The sequence below is a fragment of the Podarcis muralis genome, chromosome 14 (genome assembly GCF_964188315.1).
Source record: "Podarcis muralis chromosome 14, rPodMur119.hap1.1, whole genome shotgun sequence".
Classification (NCBI taxonomy): Eukaryota; Metazoa; Chordata; class Lepidosauria; order Squamata; family Lacertidae; genus Podarcis; species Podarcis muralis.
The window spans coordinates 32,676,821-32,695,228 of NC_135668.1; the positions used below are offsets into that span (position 1 = coordinate 32,676,821).

The 18,408-nt window shown below is 46.7% G+C and overlaps 1 protein-coding gene across 1 annotated transcript; it reads left to right on the forward strand.

Moving 5' to 3' along the window:
* Positions 1-5,005: 5,005 nt before the first annotated feature.
* Positions 5,006-17,076, forward strand: NOXO1 (NADPH oxidase organizer 1). The gene is made up of 8 exons (XM_028707013.2): positions 5,006-5,628; positions 6,499-6,579; positions 6,718-6,793; positions 7,866-8,046; positions 14,243-14,436; positions 14,844-14,948; positions 15,416-15,533; positions 16,099-17,076. Exons 1-8 carry the CDS (start codon positions 5,539-5,541, stop codon positions 16,766-16,768), a joined length of 1,515 nt encoding a protein of 504 aa, XP_028562846.2. The 5' UTR covers positions 5,006-5,538; the 3' UTR covers positions 16,769-17,076.
* The last annotated feature ends 1,332 nt before the right edge of the window (positions 17,077-18,408 follow it).

The window sequence follows — 18,408 nt, forward strand, 5'->3', positions numbered from 1 at the left end:
GCCTCACTGAATGTGACTTTGGGTGTGGGTGGGTGTTACTTTTCCAAATAAAGAGGAAATGCATCACCCACAAAAAAAGACATTGATGTGCATCAACTTTTCATATGCTAATTTATTAATAATATTCATAATTGAATTTATATCCAACTCTTTTTTCCAAAGGAGCTGAGAATGGCAGATGCACAATTTAAAAGCCAAGCCAAGCCATTCTAAAACAGTTAAAACAGTTAAAAAACAATTATAATTAAAAACATGTAAAAGCAGTTACAGTTTAACATTCTTCTATCCAACTATCTTAGGGCAGAGGCATAACTAGGCTCCTGTGTGTTTTTGGCATGGAGCCATATTGGTGCCCGCCCCCATCTCTTGCACCCTTGGCAGGAAACTGTATTAGCCCCTCTGAATCTAGAGAGACCATGAACCAGAAACTCAAAAAGTCACACTTGGGCTGCTGCAACGGCTTTGGAACTGCCCAACAGCAACAGGGCAGAGGCTCCAGGCCTGGACCTCCTGCTGAATTTCTGCTTTGACCTCCAGAAACATGGCACATGTAGCAAGCCGATGATGGAACTGCCCTGACAACCTCTCTAAGCTATCTAGGAAGGTTTTTAGACACTGATGTTCTCCCATTCCCCTAAATGACCAGGACAGCAAATAGCTAGCAAATGTTTAGGTTGGGCTTCTGAGTCGGAAAGGTGTTTTCCCAAGGAAATAAGATAATAAATTGTGGCAGACAAGTAGAACATTTTTACTTTTACTTTGTTTTCACATATGAGGAAATCAGAGCATGCAAATTCACACTCCAGGTTGCTGTAAGTATTTGCAATCTTTGGCCTATATTAAGCAGGACTTTTGACCACGGATGTTTCTGCAATCCTTTCTTTTTAGTGTGCATACCAACTTCCTCAAGGGATCATTTCTCTTCTCCATCAGCTTCCAGTGGATCCTAAAGGCTACTTGAGGTCTGGGATGGGATATTTTTTGATTCAGGAAAGATCTAAGAATATTAGAAGAGACCCACTGGATCAGATCAAAGCCCATTGTTGCACAAGACTTCCCATTCAATGATGGTCACATTCACACCATGCCTTTAAAGTGCTATGATACCACTTTAGCATGGTATGCTAAAATAACTTTAATATCGCTCCCCCCAAAGAATGCTGGGAGGTGTCGTTTGTTAAGGGTGCTGAGAGTTGCTAGGAGACCCTTATTTCCCTCAAGAAGCTACAATTCCCAAAGACATTATCAATCATATTCCCAGAGAACTCTTCCCAGGAACTATTGGGAACTGTAGTGTACCCCTCACAGAGCTACAATTCCAAGCAACCTTAACAAAGTACAGTCCCCAGGATTTGGAGGGGTGGAGAAAGAAGCTGTGTGCTTGAAATGTACATTAATTGTGCCCTAAATGTATGGTGCAAATGCAACCTATGCAGTGGCGTAGCGTGGGTTGTCAGCACCCGGGGCAAGGCAAGTAATTTGCGCCCCCTAACCCGTGGATTTGCGCCCCCTAACCCGTGGATTTGCGCCCCCTAACCTGTGGATTTGCCCTAACCCCAGATGTTGCGCCCGGTGCGGCCGGCCCCCCCTGCACCCCCCACGCTACGCCACTGGACCTATGTCTGTGTACTTCTCACTAGCTGTATTCATGTTCATGGGGAACATAGAATCAGAGAATTGTAGAGGGAGAATTTATGAGGGAGTCTCTTCTTAGTCATTCACAATCACCTTTCTTGTAATTTGAATCCTTTGGTTTGGATCCTTCCCTCAGGAGTAGGAGAAGCCTGTGTTGTCAGATAAAGTATATTTCTCAATATTGATAGAGCCCCAGAGAATTCCTGGGCTTGCAACCCTTAAGGTGGCCCTTTAGGATGCCTTGCCTGAGAGCAGGTGCATGCACACCATGGTTTTTAAGCACATTCTCTGCCAATTAATCCTGGGAACTGTAGTATTCCCAGTATTTGTTAATTGTAAACCACAGGATTCTTTGAGGTGGGAAGGGGAATGTGATTTATACATATGGTGTGTACACAGCCTTAGACTTTGGAACAAACGGCTTATTTTATTTATTATTTATTTATTTATTTCATTTATATCCCACCTTTCCTCCAAGGAGCTCAAGGTGGCTTATATGGTTCTCCATTTCTTCATCACAACAACCCTGCGAGGTAGGTTAGGCTGAGAGGCAGGGACTGGCCCCGGTGAGCTTCATGGCCAAGCTGGGATTTGAACCTTGGTCTCCCAGATGTTGGTTCGGCACTCTAACCACACTGGCTTATGCGGGCTTTCCCCATTTTGATGGAAATGTGCACCCTTCCCTTACTTTAAAATGTGGTACGTCAGCCTAGTTAACTTGAGAGGGGCATCCTGGTCATTGTGCCAAGTGGGACCCATGGACATTTGCCCCAGATTCCTGCCCTGATGGCTCCACTGCCTGAGAGGACCGTCAGATCCTGGAGCTGGCCTGGCCCCACAATAACCCTTAAAGGCAGAGCGTTGGTGGAGCCAAGTCAGCATTTTACCCTTGCCAGATAGACCTATTTCGTGAGCAGATCCCACTGTGGCTAACTTGCTCTCTTTGCCCAGTCAAGAATTCTTCAAATATTGCTCACAGTTTGTACCACTTCCTGATGCTCTGTCCGTTCATCAGTCCCCACCCCCCACCCCAGTGTGTGGCAACAATATACTTCAACCCCATAATAATTAACAGCACTTGTCCATCAGCATTGTCTTCTGGCCATCTTAAGGAAATCATATTGACTTTGCAGTCCTGAACACCCTCCAGAAACTGGGTTTTGCCCCTCAAGCCCTTCTAAGTCTGGGCTTGGGCCAGGCAAAAGCTACAGTCAGGCAAAGAATATTAGACAACAGGACTGCGTAAGGTGCCCCAACTATAAAATTGGAGAAATCGAGAGATATATAGCCACACTGGCAGCATATATCTTCTTTCTCGTATCTAGAAATGCAAGAAGGGCCTTTACACTCGCCAGAAGCTCGGCTCTTCCCTCGCTGGTCCTGGATGGAGCCTTTGGAAAAGTCCCATACGCTCAGAGACTTTGCACCTGTCCATTGGGAGAGATAGGAAGCCCAGAACACTTGTTCTTTAGATGTCCCTTTTATGAAGAGGCACGTAGTAAGATGATTGATCCCCTACTGGTGAGGCTTGCCGACCTCCCGCAAAAGCAAAAATTTGACCTTTTCCTTTTAGGCAAAGATCAGAAGATGACCTGGATGGTCGCCAGATTCTGTGTACAGATCTGTAGGCGCAGACCATCGCCCAACTCAAAATAGTCCGGCATGAAAATCCCCAAACTCGATTCCATGGGTGACTCTGAGTCAACTCCCTGGGATAGTTTATTGTTGTACATTGTTTTAATTGTCTGTTTTACTTCTGTGACTACACCCCCAAGTGTGTTTTATAAGCTGGTCTCCGACCGTAATAAATTATCTTTATCTTTATCTTATATTGACTTTGCAAATACTGCCGTACCTATCTGTTTCTTTGGGGGAATTTCTTTAATTTCAGTGTTTCCTTGTCAATGTCAGAGACGTGACAAGGGTACCTTGCGCAATGGATTCATTGGTGAGAGAGAGGAGAAAAAGAAAGGAATGCAAATTTGGGAGGGGAGGAGCAAATAGCTGAATAATGGGGCAGTGCTTTTGTTGTTTAAAAAAACAGGTGTCTTGATCAAAGTGCCATGGCTACCAGCACAAAATGGCTGCCATGGGCATAAAAAAAGGGGGGAGTGGGTACACACCAAAACCACTGAACAAGTCCTTGTGAACCATCACCACCAACCACAGTGCAAAGTTCACTGTGATTTGTACACCATCCTTCAACCTGGCATTCTCCACATTTCTCAGCCTAACCCACTCTTTAGGGTTGTTGTGAAGGTTAAACGAGGATGGGGGAAACCATCCTTTGAGAAAATGTGACATATAAATGCAATTTTGTTTTTGTTGTTTAGTCGTTTAGTCGTGTCCGACTAGCATAGAATTGCAGAGTTGGAAGGGACCCCAAGGGTCATCTAGTCCAACTCCATGCAATGCACAAATCACACCGAAATCCTCATCATTGCAATAAGAATGTTTTGGACGACTGTACATTATTTGCCTCTCTGTCCGCTATGTAACTACCGTATTTACAAAATTAATGTCACTTAAATTCATTTCAATGTGAAGGAAATGTCAAACTGATATAGAAAAAAGTCACTAACTATGTATCATTTACACACTTAAACAAATAACAAAGTTGTGAATGAATTTTATTGTATTCACCTGATGGATTTCCTTTCCTGGCAACAGAGAAACACACAAGCTGCAGCAATTTCTGTTTCCGATTTTGTTTTTGTCTTAATTCTCTAAAATTCCTACTCATGATAAAATAACTCCCAGAGATTGGAGGTTCAGAGCATTGGGAGTCAGCTGGCTTGGTCCATATGAATTAAGTGTGATGGGGGGGGATATTTAGGATGCTCCTTCCTTGAGTTTGGATTGGTGGAACAAATTCTGCTCCCTCCCCCTCCATTATCCCTGTGTGTCTCTCTTTCCAAATATGGAAGGCTGGGGGTGGGGAGGCAGGTGTTGGATCAAAAGCAGGTCAAGGGCATCTGCCTCCAAGGTGCAACGGATGATGTCACAATTAAAATGCATCTTGTATCAACATGATTTTTAGTAAGCTGGCAATCCTCATCAGCAGAGGCACTAGGGCCAACTTGTGCATTTGTTTCTTACAGACATTTCTGCTTGTGATATATCTTTTTATCATATATGATGCTTTTAAAAAAACTCTTTCTTCTATTTCATCTGTTTATTTTTAAGTAAAACTGGGTTTTTAACCTAGTTAAGAATGACCCTTAACTTTGCAGAGTAATTCAGTCTTGGAAGCCGCCACAAAGGGAGCAAGGGATGGTACAAAAAAATACGCAAAAATGAAACCAAAAGAAGTAACCTTTTCAGCTTGCTATAGCCAGTGCAGTAAAAAGCTCATTCCAGCAACTAGGGGGAAAGGGCTGTGTTGTTGGGGTGTGGATAAAAGGGTTGTGACTCAGTTGGAGAGCATCTCTTCTGTATGCAGAAAGTCCAAGGTTCAACCTTCAGCATCTTCAGCTAGGGCTGGGAATGCCCCCTGCCTGAAACCCTGGAGAGCTGCTGCCAGTCAGTGAAGACAATACTGAGCAAGATGGGTCAAGAGTCTGACTCATAAATATAAGGCGGCTCCCTATGAGATGTGAGCCTGTGTCTCCCTGCTTCTGACACCCTTCTGAATGTGCCAAGGGCTCCAAATGTATTGGGGTAGCAACAAAAAACAACAAGAAGGTTGATCTCCTGAGAGATGGCCTTGTAGGGGATCTGGGCTCAATACCGGCCTCCTTTCCCCAAAGAATCTCTCCAGGGTTGCCAGACTTTGGAACTTCTGGGCGGAGGAGGAAACCTGAGTTTTAGAGCCAGCTGGGAAAAGCTGGCCCCTCCTCCCTGGGTGCTCCTAAATACCTGGCCTGCAGGAAGGAGGTGCTTCAAAGAGATCTTGCAAGACAGATGGAGCATCGTCCTCTGGGGGAGATGAGCAGCGGCAGGTTTCCCGTGGAGGTGAAAGCAGTGGGCTTGCTGAAGCACAGAAAACAAAAGGTATTTCAGTTGCCCCTCTGCGACTCCCACGGTTAATGCATGTGTGTTGGGTCTGAAAATATTTTTAGGTGTGGAATTGTTTTCAATTTGTTTTTATATATGGACCTGATTTGAATTGTTTTTGGGGTTATTTTACTGTGAAATAACTCACTCAAAAATCATAGAATCATAGAACTGTGGAGTTGGAAAGGAGACAAAGGATCATCTAGTGACCGTCTCCAATGCAGGAATCACAGCTAATGATTTCCTGACAGATGGCCACCCAACCTCCGCTTAAAAACCTCCAATGAAGGAGAATCCATCACTTTTTGCGGTAGTCCGTTCCACTGTCGCATGGTTGCTACCGCCAGAAAGTTCTCCGTAATGTTTAGTCAGAATCTCCTTTCTTGTTATTTGAACCCATTGCTTCTGGATACTACCCTCCAGAGTGGCAAGAAACAAGCAATCTGTGTGACAATGCTTCTGATATTTGAAGAAGGATGTCATATTACCTCTCAATCTTCTCTTCTCCAGGCTAAACATTCCCAGCTCCCTCATCTGTTCCTCATAAGTCTTGGTTTCCAGAATGTAGTGTAGCACTGAATTTTTCCTCAGAAAAAAAAAAGACTTCTGAGAAATGTCAGCTTGGCTCTAGTAGGGTGGTGAAAATGATGCCTGAAGTCTCTTCTGCCCCATGGAGATGTTGGGAGGGTCCAGCACAGGCTATATGTCATTTCTCTGTCCTCACATGGAGAGAAATGCTGCCCCCCCATACCTGCTGCCTCTTTCTGCCTAAGGGCAGGTCTGGTCCTAAGCAGGTCCACCACCCTAAGAGCTGACTGGGAGACACTCGGGGCCTGTAGGAACCATCTGCTCTATTTTCCTCCCCAGGTCTGGATGCTTTTTGTCTCCTGGTCAGATCAAAACAACATTCTCATCTACCGGGAGTTTGAAGAATTTAAGAAACTCCATGTAAGTTTTCTTTTGAATGTAAAGGGAATAAGATTTGAAACTGGGAGGCCAGTTTCCCCTGCTTGTGCACAATGATTTCTCCTCTGTTGAGAAGCATGATAGTATTCATTTTCCCTTCTTGTTTCTCCCACCACTTAGAAAGACTTGAAGAAAAAGTTCCCTATTGAAAGTGGTCTCTTGAAGAAGTCAGACCGGACCATCCCCAGGTTTCGAGGTAAAAGGGGAAGAAGAGAGGCCTTTCATTAGATTTTAATTTTAATTGGATTGGGGACATCTGCTGTTTGCATCCCTTGCCTCTCCCATCAACAGAGAAAACTTTTAGTTTCTCCTCCTTGAAGACCTTGAAGTGGGGGAAATGCTGTATTCCCACTCCACTGGAGTTGGGTTTTACAACAAGCGCAGTGACCATGGCTCAGGGCTAGAGCATCCGCCTTGCATGGAGATTGGAGAAGATTCCAGGTTCAATCCCCAAGGTTCAATCCTTTGTACAAGGCAACTTTCAATGTTTATTCCCCACTCACAGCAGCTGTACCACTGCCATGGAAAAGTCTCTGTTTCATAGCACTCAAGGGGGTGTGAGCCAAATGGATCAGTGATCCAACTCACTGTAAGGCAGCTTCCTTTGTTCCTTGCACTGTTCCATAGCTCACTGTTTTTTGTTTTCCATAGCTCACTGTTGACAACAATCAACTACATCAGGAGTGGGGAACTCTTGGACCTCCAGATGCTGTTGAACTACAACTCCCACCAGGCCTACCAAGCACAGCCAGTGGCTAGGGACAATGGAGTTGTAGTTCAGCAATATTTGGGTGGGACAAAGATCCCCCAAACCTGAGGTAGGTAGACCATGATCTGAATCGGTATAAGACAGCTTCCAATGTTTTATATTTACCTCCTCAATACTAGTATAAACAGGGCCGTCTTACCCATAGGCTCTAGGGGTGCAGGGCACCAGGCTGAGAGTCCGGAGCCCGAGAGTTGAGTCCAGGGAAGAGCCTCCCCATGAGTCGGAGTGTCACGGTGGGCTCTTCTGCTGTGGGTGGTTCTGCACCATGAGTTCGGGGGCGACCAAGCCAGCGAGACGCTGAGGCAGCCAGCTGGCTCCGCCCTCCTGCACACTTGGGACTGGGCAATCTGGGGGAGGGCGCCAGGCGGATCTTTGCACCCCGGCGCCGCATATGCTTAGGACAGCCCTGAGTATAAAGGATGGGGGATGGGGAAGTGCTGCCAAGAGCCACCACAGCATCCCTTGATGGCTTTCCCCCTTCTGTTGGGTCCCCTCCAAGATGTAAATGTGATGCTAAAGAAGAACCAGAAGTTGAGCAGGTGCCGGGAGAGTCTGATGTTGCTGGAGATTTACTGTCAGGAGCTCCTGAAGACAAAAGCCAGGATCTCTCAGGGAGAGGATGTCGTCCATTTTTTTGAAGCACAAAGCCGAGATATGGACCCTTCTTTTCCAGAGGACAGGTACTGTTGTTTTTTAATAAATGAAAGTATATATATATATCTATGTATTTAGAAGGACTGGTGTCTCTGTGTGCATTTTATATACCGTATTTTTCGCTCTATAACACGCACCTGACCATAACACGCACATCGTTTTTAGAGGAGGAAAACAAGGGAAAAAATATTCTGAATGAAACAGTGGACGTATCATTTTTGTGCTTCATGCTGTGGCCACAGACATGTGATCTGATGGTGAATTTGGGGTGACCCAATGCAAAAATCCTGAGAATCCCTGTGGATCCATGCTTTGTAACCACGTTTTTGCACCATTGCAGCCCCAGGCAACAGTGGGTGCGTGATTTTTTTGGGGGGGCAGGCTGTAGCCATGGACATGCTATGTGCTCTGATGGTGAATTTTGGCTGACCCAATGCAAAGATCCTGAGGATCCATGTGGACCCATACTTTTTAACCACGTTTTTGCACCATTGCAGCCCCAGGCAACAGTGGGTGCATGATTTTTTTTGGGGGGGACAGGCTGTAGCCATGGACATGCTATGTGCTCTGATGGTGAATTTTGGCTGACCCAATGCAAAGATCCTGAGGATCCATGTGGACCCATGCTTTGTAACCACGTTTTTGCACCATTGCAGCCCCAGGCAACAGTGGGTGCATGATTTTTTTTGGGGGGGACAGGCTGTAGCCATGGACATGCTATGTGCTCTGATGGTGAATTTTGGCTGACCCAATGCAAAGATCCTGAGGATCCATGTGGATCCATGCTTTGTAACCACGTTTTTGCACCATTGCAGCCCCAGGCAACAGTGGGTGCATGATTTTTTTTTTTTGGGGGGGGGACAGGCTGTAGCCATGGACATGCTATGTGCTCTGATGGTGAATTTTGGCTGACCCAATGCAAAGATCCTGAGGATCCATGTGGATCCATGCTTTGTAACCACGTTTTTGCACCATTGCAGCCCCAGGCAACAGTGGGTGCATGATTTTTTTTTTTGGGGGGGGGACAGGCTGTAGCCATGGACATGCTATGTGCTCTGATGGTGAATTTTGGCTGACCCAATGCAAAGATCCTGAGGATCCATGTGGATCCATGCTTTGTAACCACGTTTTTGCACCATTGCAGCCCCAGGCAACAATGGGTGTGTGATTTTGGGGGGGCAGGCTGTAGCCATGGACATGCTGTGTGCTCTGATGGTGAATTTGGGGTGACCCAATGCAAAGATCCTGAGGATCCATGTGGATCCATGCTTTGTAACCACATTTTAAGTGGGGAGGGAAGGAAAAACACAGAAGGCTAAGAATGCAGGAGAGGGCTATAACGTGAGGAAAGGAAGGCAAAAGTTTCCCCCCACCCACCCACACAAGCCAGCCAGCCTGCGCTCTCTCTCTCTCCCTCTCCCTCCCACCAGCATGACAGAAGAAAGCATTTTAACTGCATTAAGAACTATTTAGCAGCGAAACCTAAGCTTTGCCATCCCTTAAGAGGTACAGACACTGTAATCTTCCAGATCGCATGAATTTACAGGCAAAACACTGTTTAAGGATTTCATCCTTTTAAATGGAAGAAAGCATATTTGAATGCTGTGTGTCTCCAAAAACAAAAAGCAGGAAGTCAAATCAGAATTTTAAGCCGAACCTGTAATCTCTCTTCCCTTCACAAACATTGTTCCCTCCGGAGCAGGGAGAGGATAGAACGAGGGACGCTCTGCTCTCCCCTCTACTTGCCTGGAGGGGAGGGGCTTTCCCTGCTCTTTGTTCCGTTTGAGCAAACACAGTAACGAAACAGAGCAGGGTGGGCAGTAAGACCCTGAGGCAGAATGCAGGAAAGCCACCACTTCCTCTCTCACGGAGCTCCCTTCTCCCTGAAGCGCGGTTTGATTTTTGCCTCATTTTTCGGCTCCAGGGACCACACATTCGCTGCATAACACGCACAGACATTTCCCCTTCCTTTTTAGGAGAAAAAATCTGCGTGTTATAGAGCGAAAAATACGGTATCTAATGGTGGGGTTGTTGTTTTTTTTTGGGGGGGGGTTGCAACAATTAAGTATAATATGGAAACTTGCCCTCAGGTTTACAATCTAAATGACACAACAGAAAAGGAAAAGGGATGGGGAGGGAGGAGAGGGAAAAGCAAACTCAGGCAGCCGGGCAACCTCTTTGGATATGTTAATGGTCGCAGTTAACTGGCTAGCTAAGGCCCTTAACTTAAAAAAGGAACTGGTTTGGCCGGCTCTGCAAGTTTTCTCGTATAAATTTTAACCTCACAGATACAGGATCATAGGTTTGGAAGGGATCTGTATCATTCCAGAATGACCCCCAAAACCTATAAAAATTCTGGTAGGGTTCTGTCACTCCTTGGCCTGGTGACCAGCCTTCTGTGACAACAGTCAATTCATGGGTCAGAGCTGCTTGCCAACTTTCACCTCTCACCTTCACAGCACTCCTGTGTGTGTGGTCAAGAACAAAGCAGCACCCATCACTGTGGCTTGTTTGTTCAGACCAACTCTAAAGCTAAGTCAAACCGCTGTTTGCAAACCCACTTCACATGTGGTTTCCAACTTTGGCTTGCCAGCCCCTAGCAGGCCAGTGGCTTGCCACTTCCAACATTATGCCAAAATACAACAAAGCTTCCTATATGTTGGAAGTGATTCTGTGTCTGAATTCAGCTTTATTCATTGCACTGATTTTAATTCTCAGGGTTGCACACATGGGAGTGTGGTTGTGGCAAGGATGAGGAGAAAGGGTGGTAAATGGATTGAGCTGAAATAAAAACCTTTTAGTTATGACTCTCAGAGCTGCCTTCGTGATCTGCTGACTGTCGTTTGCAAACAAACTCTGACAGATGTAAGAGTGGTCATTACAGATTGGCTCATGAAAGCATTCCCCCCCCCCCTTCCTTTTTTTGGTAGCTGAAACTGACAAATTAACTTTTGTATGTTTTCAAAATGGAAAATGATGTGAACTACTGCAGAGACGTGCACATTTCAGAGTAGGTTGAAATAATAATTGCAGCAAAATGCCACGTTGAAGGAAACTGCTAAGGATCATTGTGCATGTGGGTTTTTATAGAACTGATCTGTCAAATTAATTGATTGAGATACTTTGAAGATTCCTAACTGACAAATACCTCACTGGCCTGCAGCCAACATAGCACCAGAGTTTTCTTTATGGTTATGAGAGTTTTAAGCATTTGTCTTAATTCTAAGCAGCGACATATCAATGAGCCATTGCTATTGATAGGCCATGTTTTCATAGAATCATAGAACTGTTGAGTTCAAAGGTACCCCAAGGTTCAACCCCCTACATTGCAGGAATATGCAGGTGTTCCATAAAGGGAACCAAACCCGTGACATTTACGTTATCAGCACCACACTATTTTGTTTATATGCTTTCCTATTTTCTTTGCATGTTTTTAAGTGCCCTAACTCAGTGGTGGAGCATTTTTTATTTTTTTATTTTTTGCATGCAGAAGATCCCAGGTTTGATTCTCAATGACATTTCTAGGTAGGGTTGGGGAAAAACCACTGCCTGAAACCCATAACAGCTTCTGCCAGTCAGTGACAGATGGACCATGGGTCTGAGTCGTTGCTTCCTATATTGCGGTCTGCTGCTTTTCTGATGAGATGTTTTCCAGGATTCCAGCCTTGAAAGACACCAATATAATATATACTAGGCAAAGTCTGCGAGGAGAGTTTCTCCTGCAGGTTCCAAAGATCTCAGAAGCCCACTCTGGAGAGTGACTTGGAACAGGGCTTTAATGCAGCTGCCTCTGTTCTGTGGAGTAGCATCCATGTTGAAATACAACAGACAGCCACTGTCTACACTTCCCAGAAACAGTTGAGGCATTTTGTTCCAACAGACTTTCCCAGCTAGGTAAACAAGTCTTCACCGCATGTTTTCACCGCTAGGGTTTCAGTCCTGTTTCACCGCTAGGGTTTCAGTCTTCACCGCTAGGGTTTCAGTCCTGTTTCAAATGTATTTGTTGTTTTTGCTGTTGTTTTTTTTTAAACTGTTTTAAATTATCTTATGTGCAAAACACCCATAGACACGGATTCTGAAGGGAGTTAATAAATTACAGTGGTACCCCGCAAGACGAACGCCTCGCGAGACGAAAAACTTGCAAAACGAAAGGTTTTTTCGTTTTCGAGTTGCCTCGCAAGACGAATTTCCCTATGGGCTTGCTTCGCAAAACGAAGCTTGCCCCGGGGACAGCGGGTCTTCTCTTTTGAAGCAAGGGGCGGCGGGGAGATCGCTTCTCCCCACCGCCCCTTGCTTCAAAAGAGGTCCGGGGGCAGCGGGAAGCGCTTCCCGCTGCCCCCGGACCTCTTTTGAAGCAAGCGGCTGCGGGGAGATCGCTTTTCTCCGCAGCCGCTTCCTTCAAAAGAGGTCCCGGACCCCTTTTGAAGCAAGCGGCTGCGGGGAGATCGCTTTTCTCCGCAGCCGCTTGCTTCAAAAGAGGTCCCGGACCCCTTTTGAAGCAAGCGGCTGCGGGGAGATCGCTTTTCTCCGCAGCCGCTTCCTTCAAAAGAGGTCCCGGACCCCTTTTGAAGCAAGCGGCTGCGGGGAGATCGCTTTTCTCCGCAGCCGCTTCTTTCAAAAGAGGTCCCGGACCCCTTTTGAAGCAAGCGGCTGCGGGGAGATCGCTTTTCTCCGCAGCCGCTTGCTTCAAAAGAGGTCCCGGACCCCTTTTGAAGCAAGCGGCTGCGGGGAGATCGCTTTTCTCCGCAGCCGCTTCCTTCAAAAGAGGTCCCGGACCCCTTTTGAAGCAAGCGGCTGCGGGGAGATCGCTTCTCTACGCAGCCGCTTGCTTCAAAAGAGGTCCCGGACCTCTTTTGAAGCAAGCGGCTGCGGGGAGATCGCTTTTCTCCGCAGCCGCTTCCTTCAAAAGAGGTCCCGGACCCCTTTTGAAGCAAGCGGCTGCGGGGAGATCGCTTCTCTACGCAGCCGCTTGCTTCAAAAGAGGTCCCGGACCTCTTTTGAAGCAAGCGGCTGCGGGGAGATCGCTTTTCTCCGCAGCCGCTTCCTTCAAAAGAGGTCCCGGACCCCTTTTGAAGCAAGCGGCTGCGGGGAGATCGCTTTTCTCCGCAGCCGCTTCTTTCAAAAGAGGTCCCGGACCCCTTTTGAAGCAAGCGGCTGCGGGGAGATCGCTTCTCTCCGCAGCCGCTTCCTTCAAAAGAGGTCCCAGACCCCTTTTGAAGCAAGCGGCTGCGGGGAGATCGCTTCTCTCCGCAGCCGCTTGCTTCAAAAGAGGTCCAGGGAACACCTGCCCCAGCCGCCCCGCTTCGGAACGCTGCTCCGAAGCGGGGCTGTGGGGCGGGAACCTCTCCCCCCGCCGCCGGGCATCGGAACGATGCCCCGATGCCGGGCGGTGGGGCGGGAACCTCGCACCCTGCCGCCGGGCATCGGAACGAGGTCCTGGACCTCTTCTGAAGGCAGGCGGTGGCAAAAGTCTTTGCTCCCCCCGCCTGCCTTCCCGGGACAGCGGAGACTTCTCCGCTGCCCCGGGCGATCTTAAAATGCTGGCGGGCGGGAGCGAAGCGTTCGCTGCCGACCCCCAGCATTTTAAAATCTCCCCGGGGCAGCGGAGACTTCGCTCCCGCCCGCCAGCATTTTAAAATCGCCCCGGGACAGCAGGGGCTTTTAAAATGCTGGCGGTCGGCAGCAAAGACCTCCTGTCCCCGGAGCTTGCAGGGCGGGAGGTGGGAAGAAGGGCTTTTCTTCCCACCGCCAGCCTTCAGAACAGCCTTCTGAAGGCTGGCAGTGGGAAAAAAGCCCTTGTCCCCCCCCCCCAGCCTTCAGAAGAGGTCGGGGGACAGACTGTCCCCGGACCTGGTCTGAAGGCGGTTTCCCTAGGAACGCATTAATTGATTTTCAATGCATTCCTATGGGAAACCGTGCATCGCAAGACGAAAAACTCGCAAGACGAAGAGAATTGCGGAACGAATTAATTTCGTCTTGCGAGGCACCACTGTAATTGCAATAGTAGTAATAAATGGTGTCAGCAGGGATGAAATTAGACTGGAGACCAAACTCAATGTGAAGACGCGATCTGCTGTAATTTCTTTGGAATTTATTTCAGTTCAAAAAGGGACATAGAATCATAGGACTGGAGTTGGAAGGGATCCCCCGCAAGGGTCATCTAGTCCAACTCCCTGCAGTGCAGAAATCACAGCAGACAAATCATTCCTCCCACTTTTGCAGCATTGTGATTTTGCCTTCTGAAATGGGCCCAGGGAAGAAAGAGACACCTTTGCCACCCAGCGCGACCATCACACAGCCGGTCGTCTCCCAGAGTTACAGGTGCATTGAAGCCTATGAGACCAAAGATACAAGCAACAGGCTCTTCAGAGCCACCAAGGGGGAAATACTTGAAGTCCTCATGAAAGACAAGACAGGTATGCTTCTTTACTCCAGTTCTGTATGCATAGGCAGCCCTGTTTAGGGAAGTTTTTAATGTTTGAAGTTTTATTCTGTTTTTAATGTTCTGTTGAAAGCCACTCAGACTGGCTGGGGAAACCCAACCAGATGGGTGGGGTGGAAATTATAAAATATAATAATAATAATAATAATAATAATAATCATCATCATCATCATCTAGTTTTTAAGGTTGTTGTAAGGATTATTGACAGAGGTGGGAAACCTGTGAACCCTCAGATGTTGCTGACTACATCTCCCATCATCCCCATGGGATTAAGGGGTGCAGTTGACCCCACACTCCTCAGGTTCTGTCTTTTAAAAAAGACACACTGGGGGAAACTTACAGATGGCCTCAGCTTCCTTTCAGAGCCATTATTTTCTGCAGGATGGTGGCTGGTGGAAAACTACTGGAAACAAATTGCCTGGTTCCCAGCCCCGTACCTGGAGGAGACGGAGGAGGCAGCTGCCACTGAGGAGACCGAGGAGACAGGTGAGTCTGGACAAGTCTCTCAAGTGACTCTGATGCTTTCTCATAGAGGGGAACATCAGGAAGGTGCCTTAGGTGCCGAGTCAGGTCATTTGTCACCTCTACCTAAGGGTTGTCTATGCCAGCCTCCATCAACCTGGTGCCTTCCAGCTGCTTTGGGCTACAACTCTCGCATCAGCCCCAGCTTCATACAGCTATGCTGGCTGGGGCTAATGGGAGAGATAGACAGTCCAAAACATCTGGAAGCAAATCCCCTAATGTAGGCTCTTTATACACATTTTTTTGGGTTGAAGAACTGCACTGCAAGATCCAGAAAAGCAATATGGAGGACAGCTGTGCTTCGGTTTACATATTGGTTTGGGAAGTTGCCTTTCCCTGTCCCAGTTGCCTTTCTTCTTCCTTGCTCATGTGGTGCATTGTTTAAGAGAACAAGTAGAGAGCTGGAAACAGTTCCTCCTCTTTTCTTTCAGGGATGTTGTATTATGTCACACAGGCTTATGAGGCCAAGAAGTCAGATGAACTGTCTGTGAAGATTGGGGTTGTGGTGGAAGTGCTGGAGAAATCAGATGATGGATGGTGGCTTGTTTGGTAAGCCAGTGGGGCTGGAACTGTTGATCGGGATAACTTGTCTGCTAGTGGCCAAGCATTGGTAACTGCAAAGTTTGATTACTGTAATGCACTCTGTATGGAGCTACCCTTGAGGTTGGTTTGGAAGCTGCAGCTGGTACAGAACTCAGCAGCTAAACTGCTGATGGGCACCAAACATTGTTGGCATATTATTATTATTATTATTATTATTATTATTATTATTATTATTACTGATTTATTAACTTCCTTCCAATCACAATGCCATCTTCAAATATCTGAAGGGCCGTCACATGGAAGATGAAACCACAATCAGGGATGCCTCTTAGTAACCAAAAGCTTGGAGATGCTTGTAACAGATATCATCTGTGCCATACAAAATAAACTAAAAAACAGTAGAATGAAAGGTAGTTCAGCCCTGTGAGAGGTAGCCTGTTCCAGGCTGCACAGCAACATTCCCCACCTGACCTGCAAAAAAATGAAAATTTAAAAACCAACCAACACATGTTTGTCATCCTGGAACTTATTTTGCTTTTAAATTGACGTTTTTGCATTTTTGGTCTTTCAGGTATAATGGGACTACGGGCTACGTCCCTTCCATGTTCCTCCAGCCTTACAGAAACCCTCACAGCAAATTCTTGGCTCTCGTCAACAGCAGCCTGTGTTACTCTATGCCAAACCTATCTCAAGCTACTAGTCCCTTGAGTAAGAGCTCCCCAAGCCAACAGAGAGGCTCTTGTGGGGGTGCTGCCCAGCTTCATTCAACCAATACGACGATGGATATGCAAGAATACGACACGCCCCCAAGCAGAATGAGATCCCACTCTCTGAGTGTGTCTGTGGCCGTAGCCACGTCTGGGCTGGCCTGCTTGTCTGACAGCTCAGGAAATGCGAGTGGACAGGGATATGACTGGCCCCAGAATCCTAAAGTGAATAGGGTGAGGAACAGCAGCCCTAGAGAGACCCTCCTCCTCTGTTCCTCAAGGAGTCATGACTGTCTCTCCCCGCCCCTAGAGAGCAAGCATCGAAGCGACTCTGGCTTTGAGGAGCAACCGTTGGGCTCGTCTGATACTTTGCTTCGCTCCTCAGATTCTGAATCCGCTTCTGGTCATCCAACGATACCCCCACGCCCTCAGGCCCATGAAATCCTCCAGAGGTGCACCACCATCACCAGAAGAGCCCTGCGAGGGGCTCTGGCCAGGGCCAGCCCCACTGCATCCTCTCAAGCCTGCCATTGAAACGGCAACATAGAGGGTGCAAATCAAGGGAGGTAGCAGGAGCTGGTTCAAAACACAAATGGGGGGGGGGGTGCCAGTATTGAGCAAGGCAACACACGCAGCACTACATGTGTGCATTTTGAACTCGGAGCCTTAATGCTTGGAGAGTGGGTAAAATGGAAGTTGCTCTTGCAGGCCTCTCTGACTGATAAACAGTCTCATTTAGCTCTTGATACAGGAGCCTTCCCCAAGCTGGGGTGCTCCAGATGCTTAGAACTATAACTCTCACATCAGCCATACTTTCTGGGGCTGATGGGTTATGCCCCCCCTTCCAAAACTAAAAACCCAATGGCTGCCTGATTACGTAGGGCTGAAAGTACCACCCCGTTAAATGTGTGGTTCCCCATAGTTTGCCTTTGGACTAGGGCTGGAGAACCTGTTGCCATCCAGATGTTGGACTAGAATTTCTTGGACATGCTGACTGGGATTAATGGGAGTTGGGAGTAATCCATCACTGCCTTAGGGTGATCCCTACAGTGATAGTTAATGCTAAGAAGGCAAATTAATGCTAATTTGAATGGAGTTGTTTTCTCAAGCCACCAATGACTGAAATTTCTCTCCACTGTAGTGTGCAATTTGACTTGCTTGCTTGAGCACATCTTTTATCTGCGGCAGAGTGCTAGATGTTTTTTTGATCTCTTCCTGATCCTCATAAAGTTTATTTTGGTTGCTAATTGTTTAGTTGAATTTAATGGGCACATCTTTCACATTAATATAATGTTATGTTTTAAGCATGTATGGGATGGAGCTGGTTATATAACTCTGATCCAACAGGACTCTTATAGTGTTCTTAAAACATCTGGGGGGCAGTAGATTGGGGAAGGGTGTGGTAGGCTTTCCTTTTGAGTTAATATGTAAAGATTGCAGAACTAAGTCTGTAAATACATTTATCATGCAAATACTGTATGATTTTTTTTCTAATTCACTTGGTATGTTATTCTCTCTAGATGCATTTCTAAATATGTAAGTATTTAAAAATATTTAAAATGATTATTTTTAAGTATTTAAATTGGTTGTTATGTTTCAAGCACTTGGTGTAATAGGGTGCATTTAAATAAAAAAAATTAGCCAATCCTTTCATATCCTTTTGATTCACGAGGCGTATAGTTTTAGTACCCACTTTATTTCTGAGATTTTAAGATGCTTTAAACTGCTTTTAATATTGTGCTTTAATTGTTGTACCCCCCCCCCCACCTCGGGGGCTCAGAACAACACTGAACACCAAGCCACTTGATACCTTGAAATGGAGGATCTGTTTCACTGCAAGTGTTATGTGGTGGGCTGGGCTATTGACAAACCCTTCTTTCACCTCCTCTTTTTTTGCTGCCCATGGCCTGAAAGGCAACTGTGACCCACGGTTTGCCTCACACAGAGCCAAGGGCACAGTCACCACAGCACTGTTTATCACCTTTGCTTAAGGCTCTTTGTGAAGCTAATTGAACTTCAACTCCTCACAGACACCTCATAATCTCCAGACCGCCCCACCTAGTGTCAGGCTGCCTCTTTTATAGCCATAATGTTGTCCTCTGGGCAATTCCAACTTGCTTTCCAGGCTTCTGACATGGCCTCTGGTGGTCAGGGCCACTGCCTAGAATGGAGTA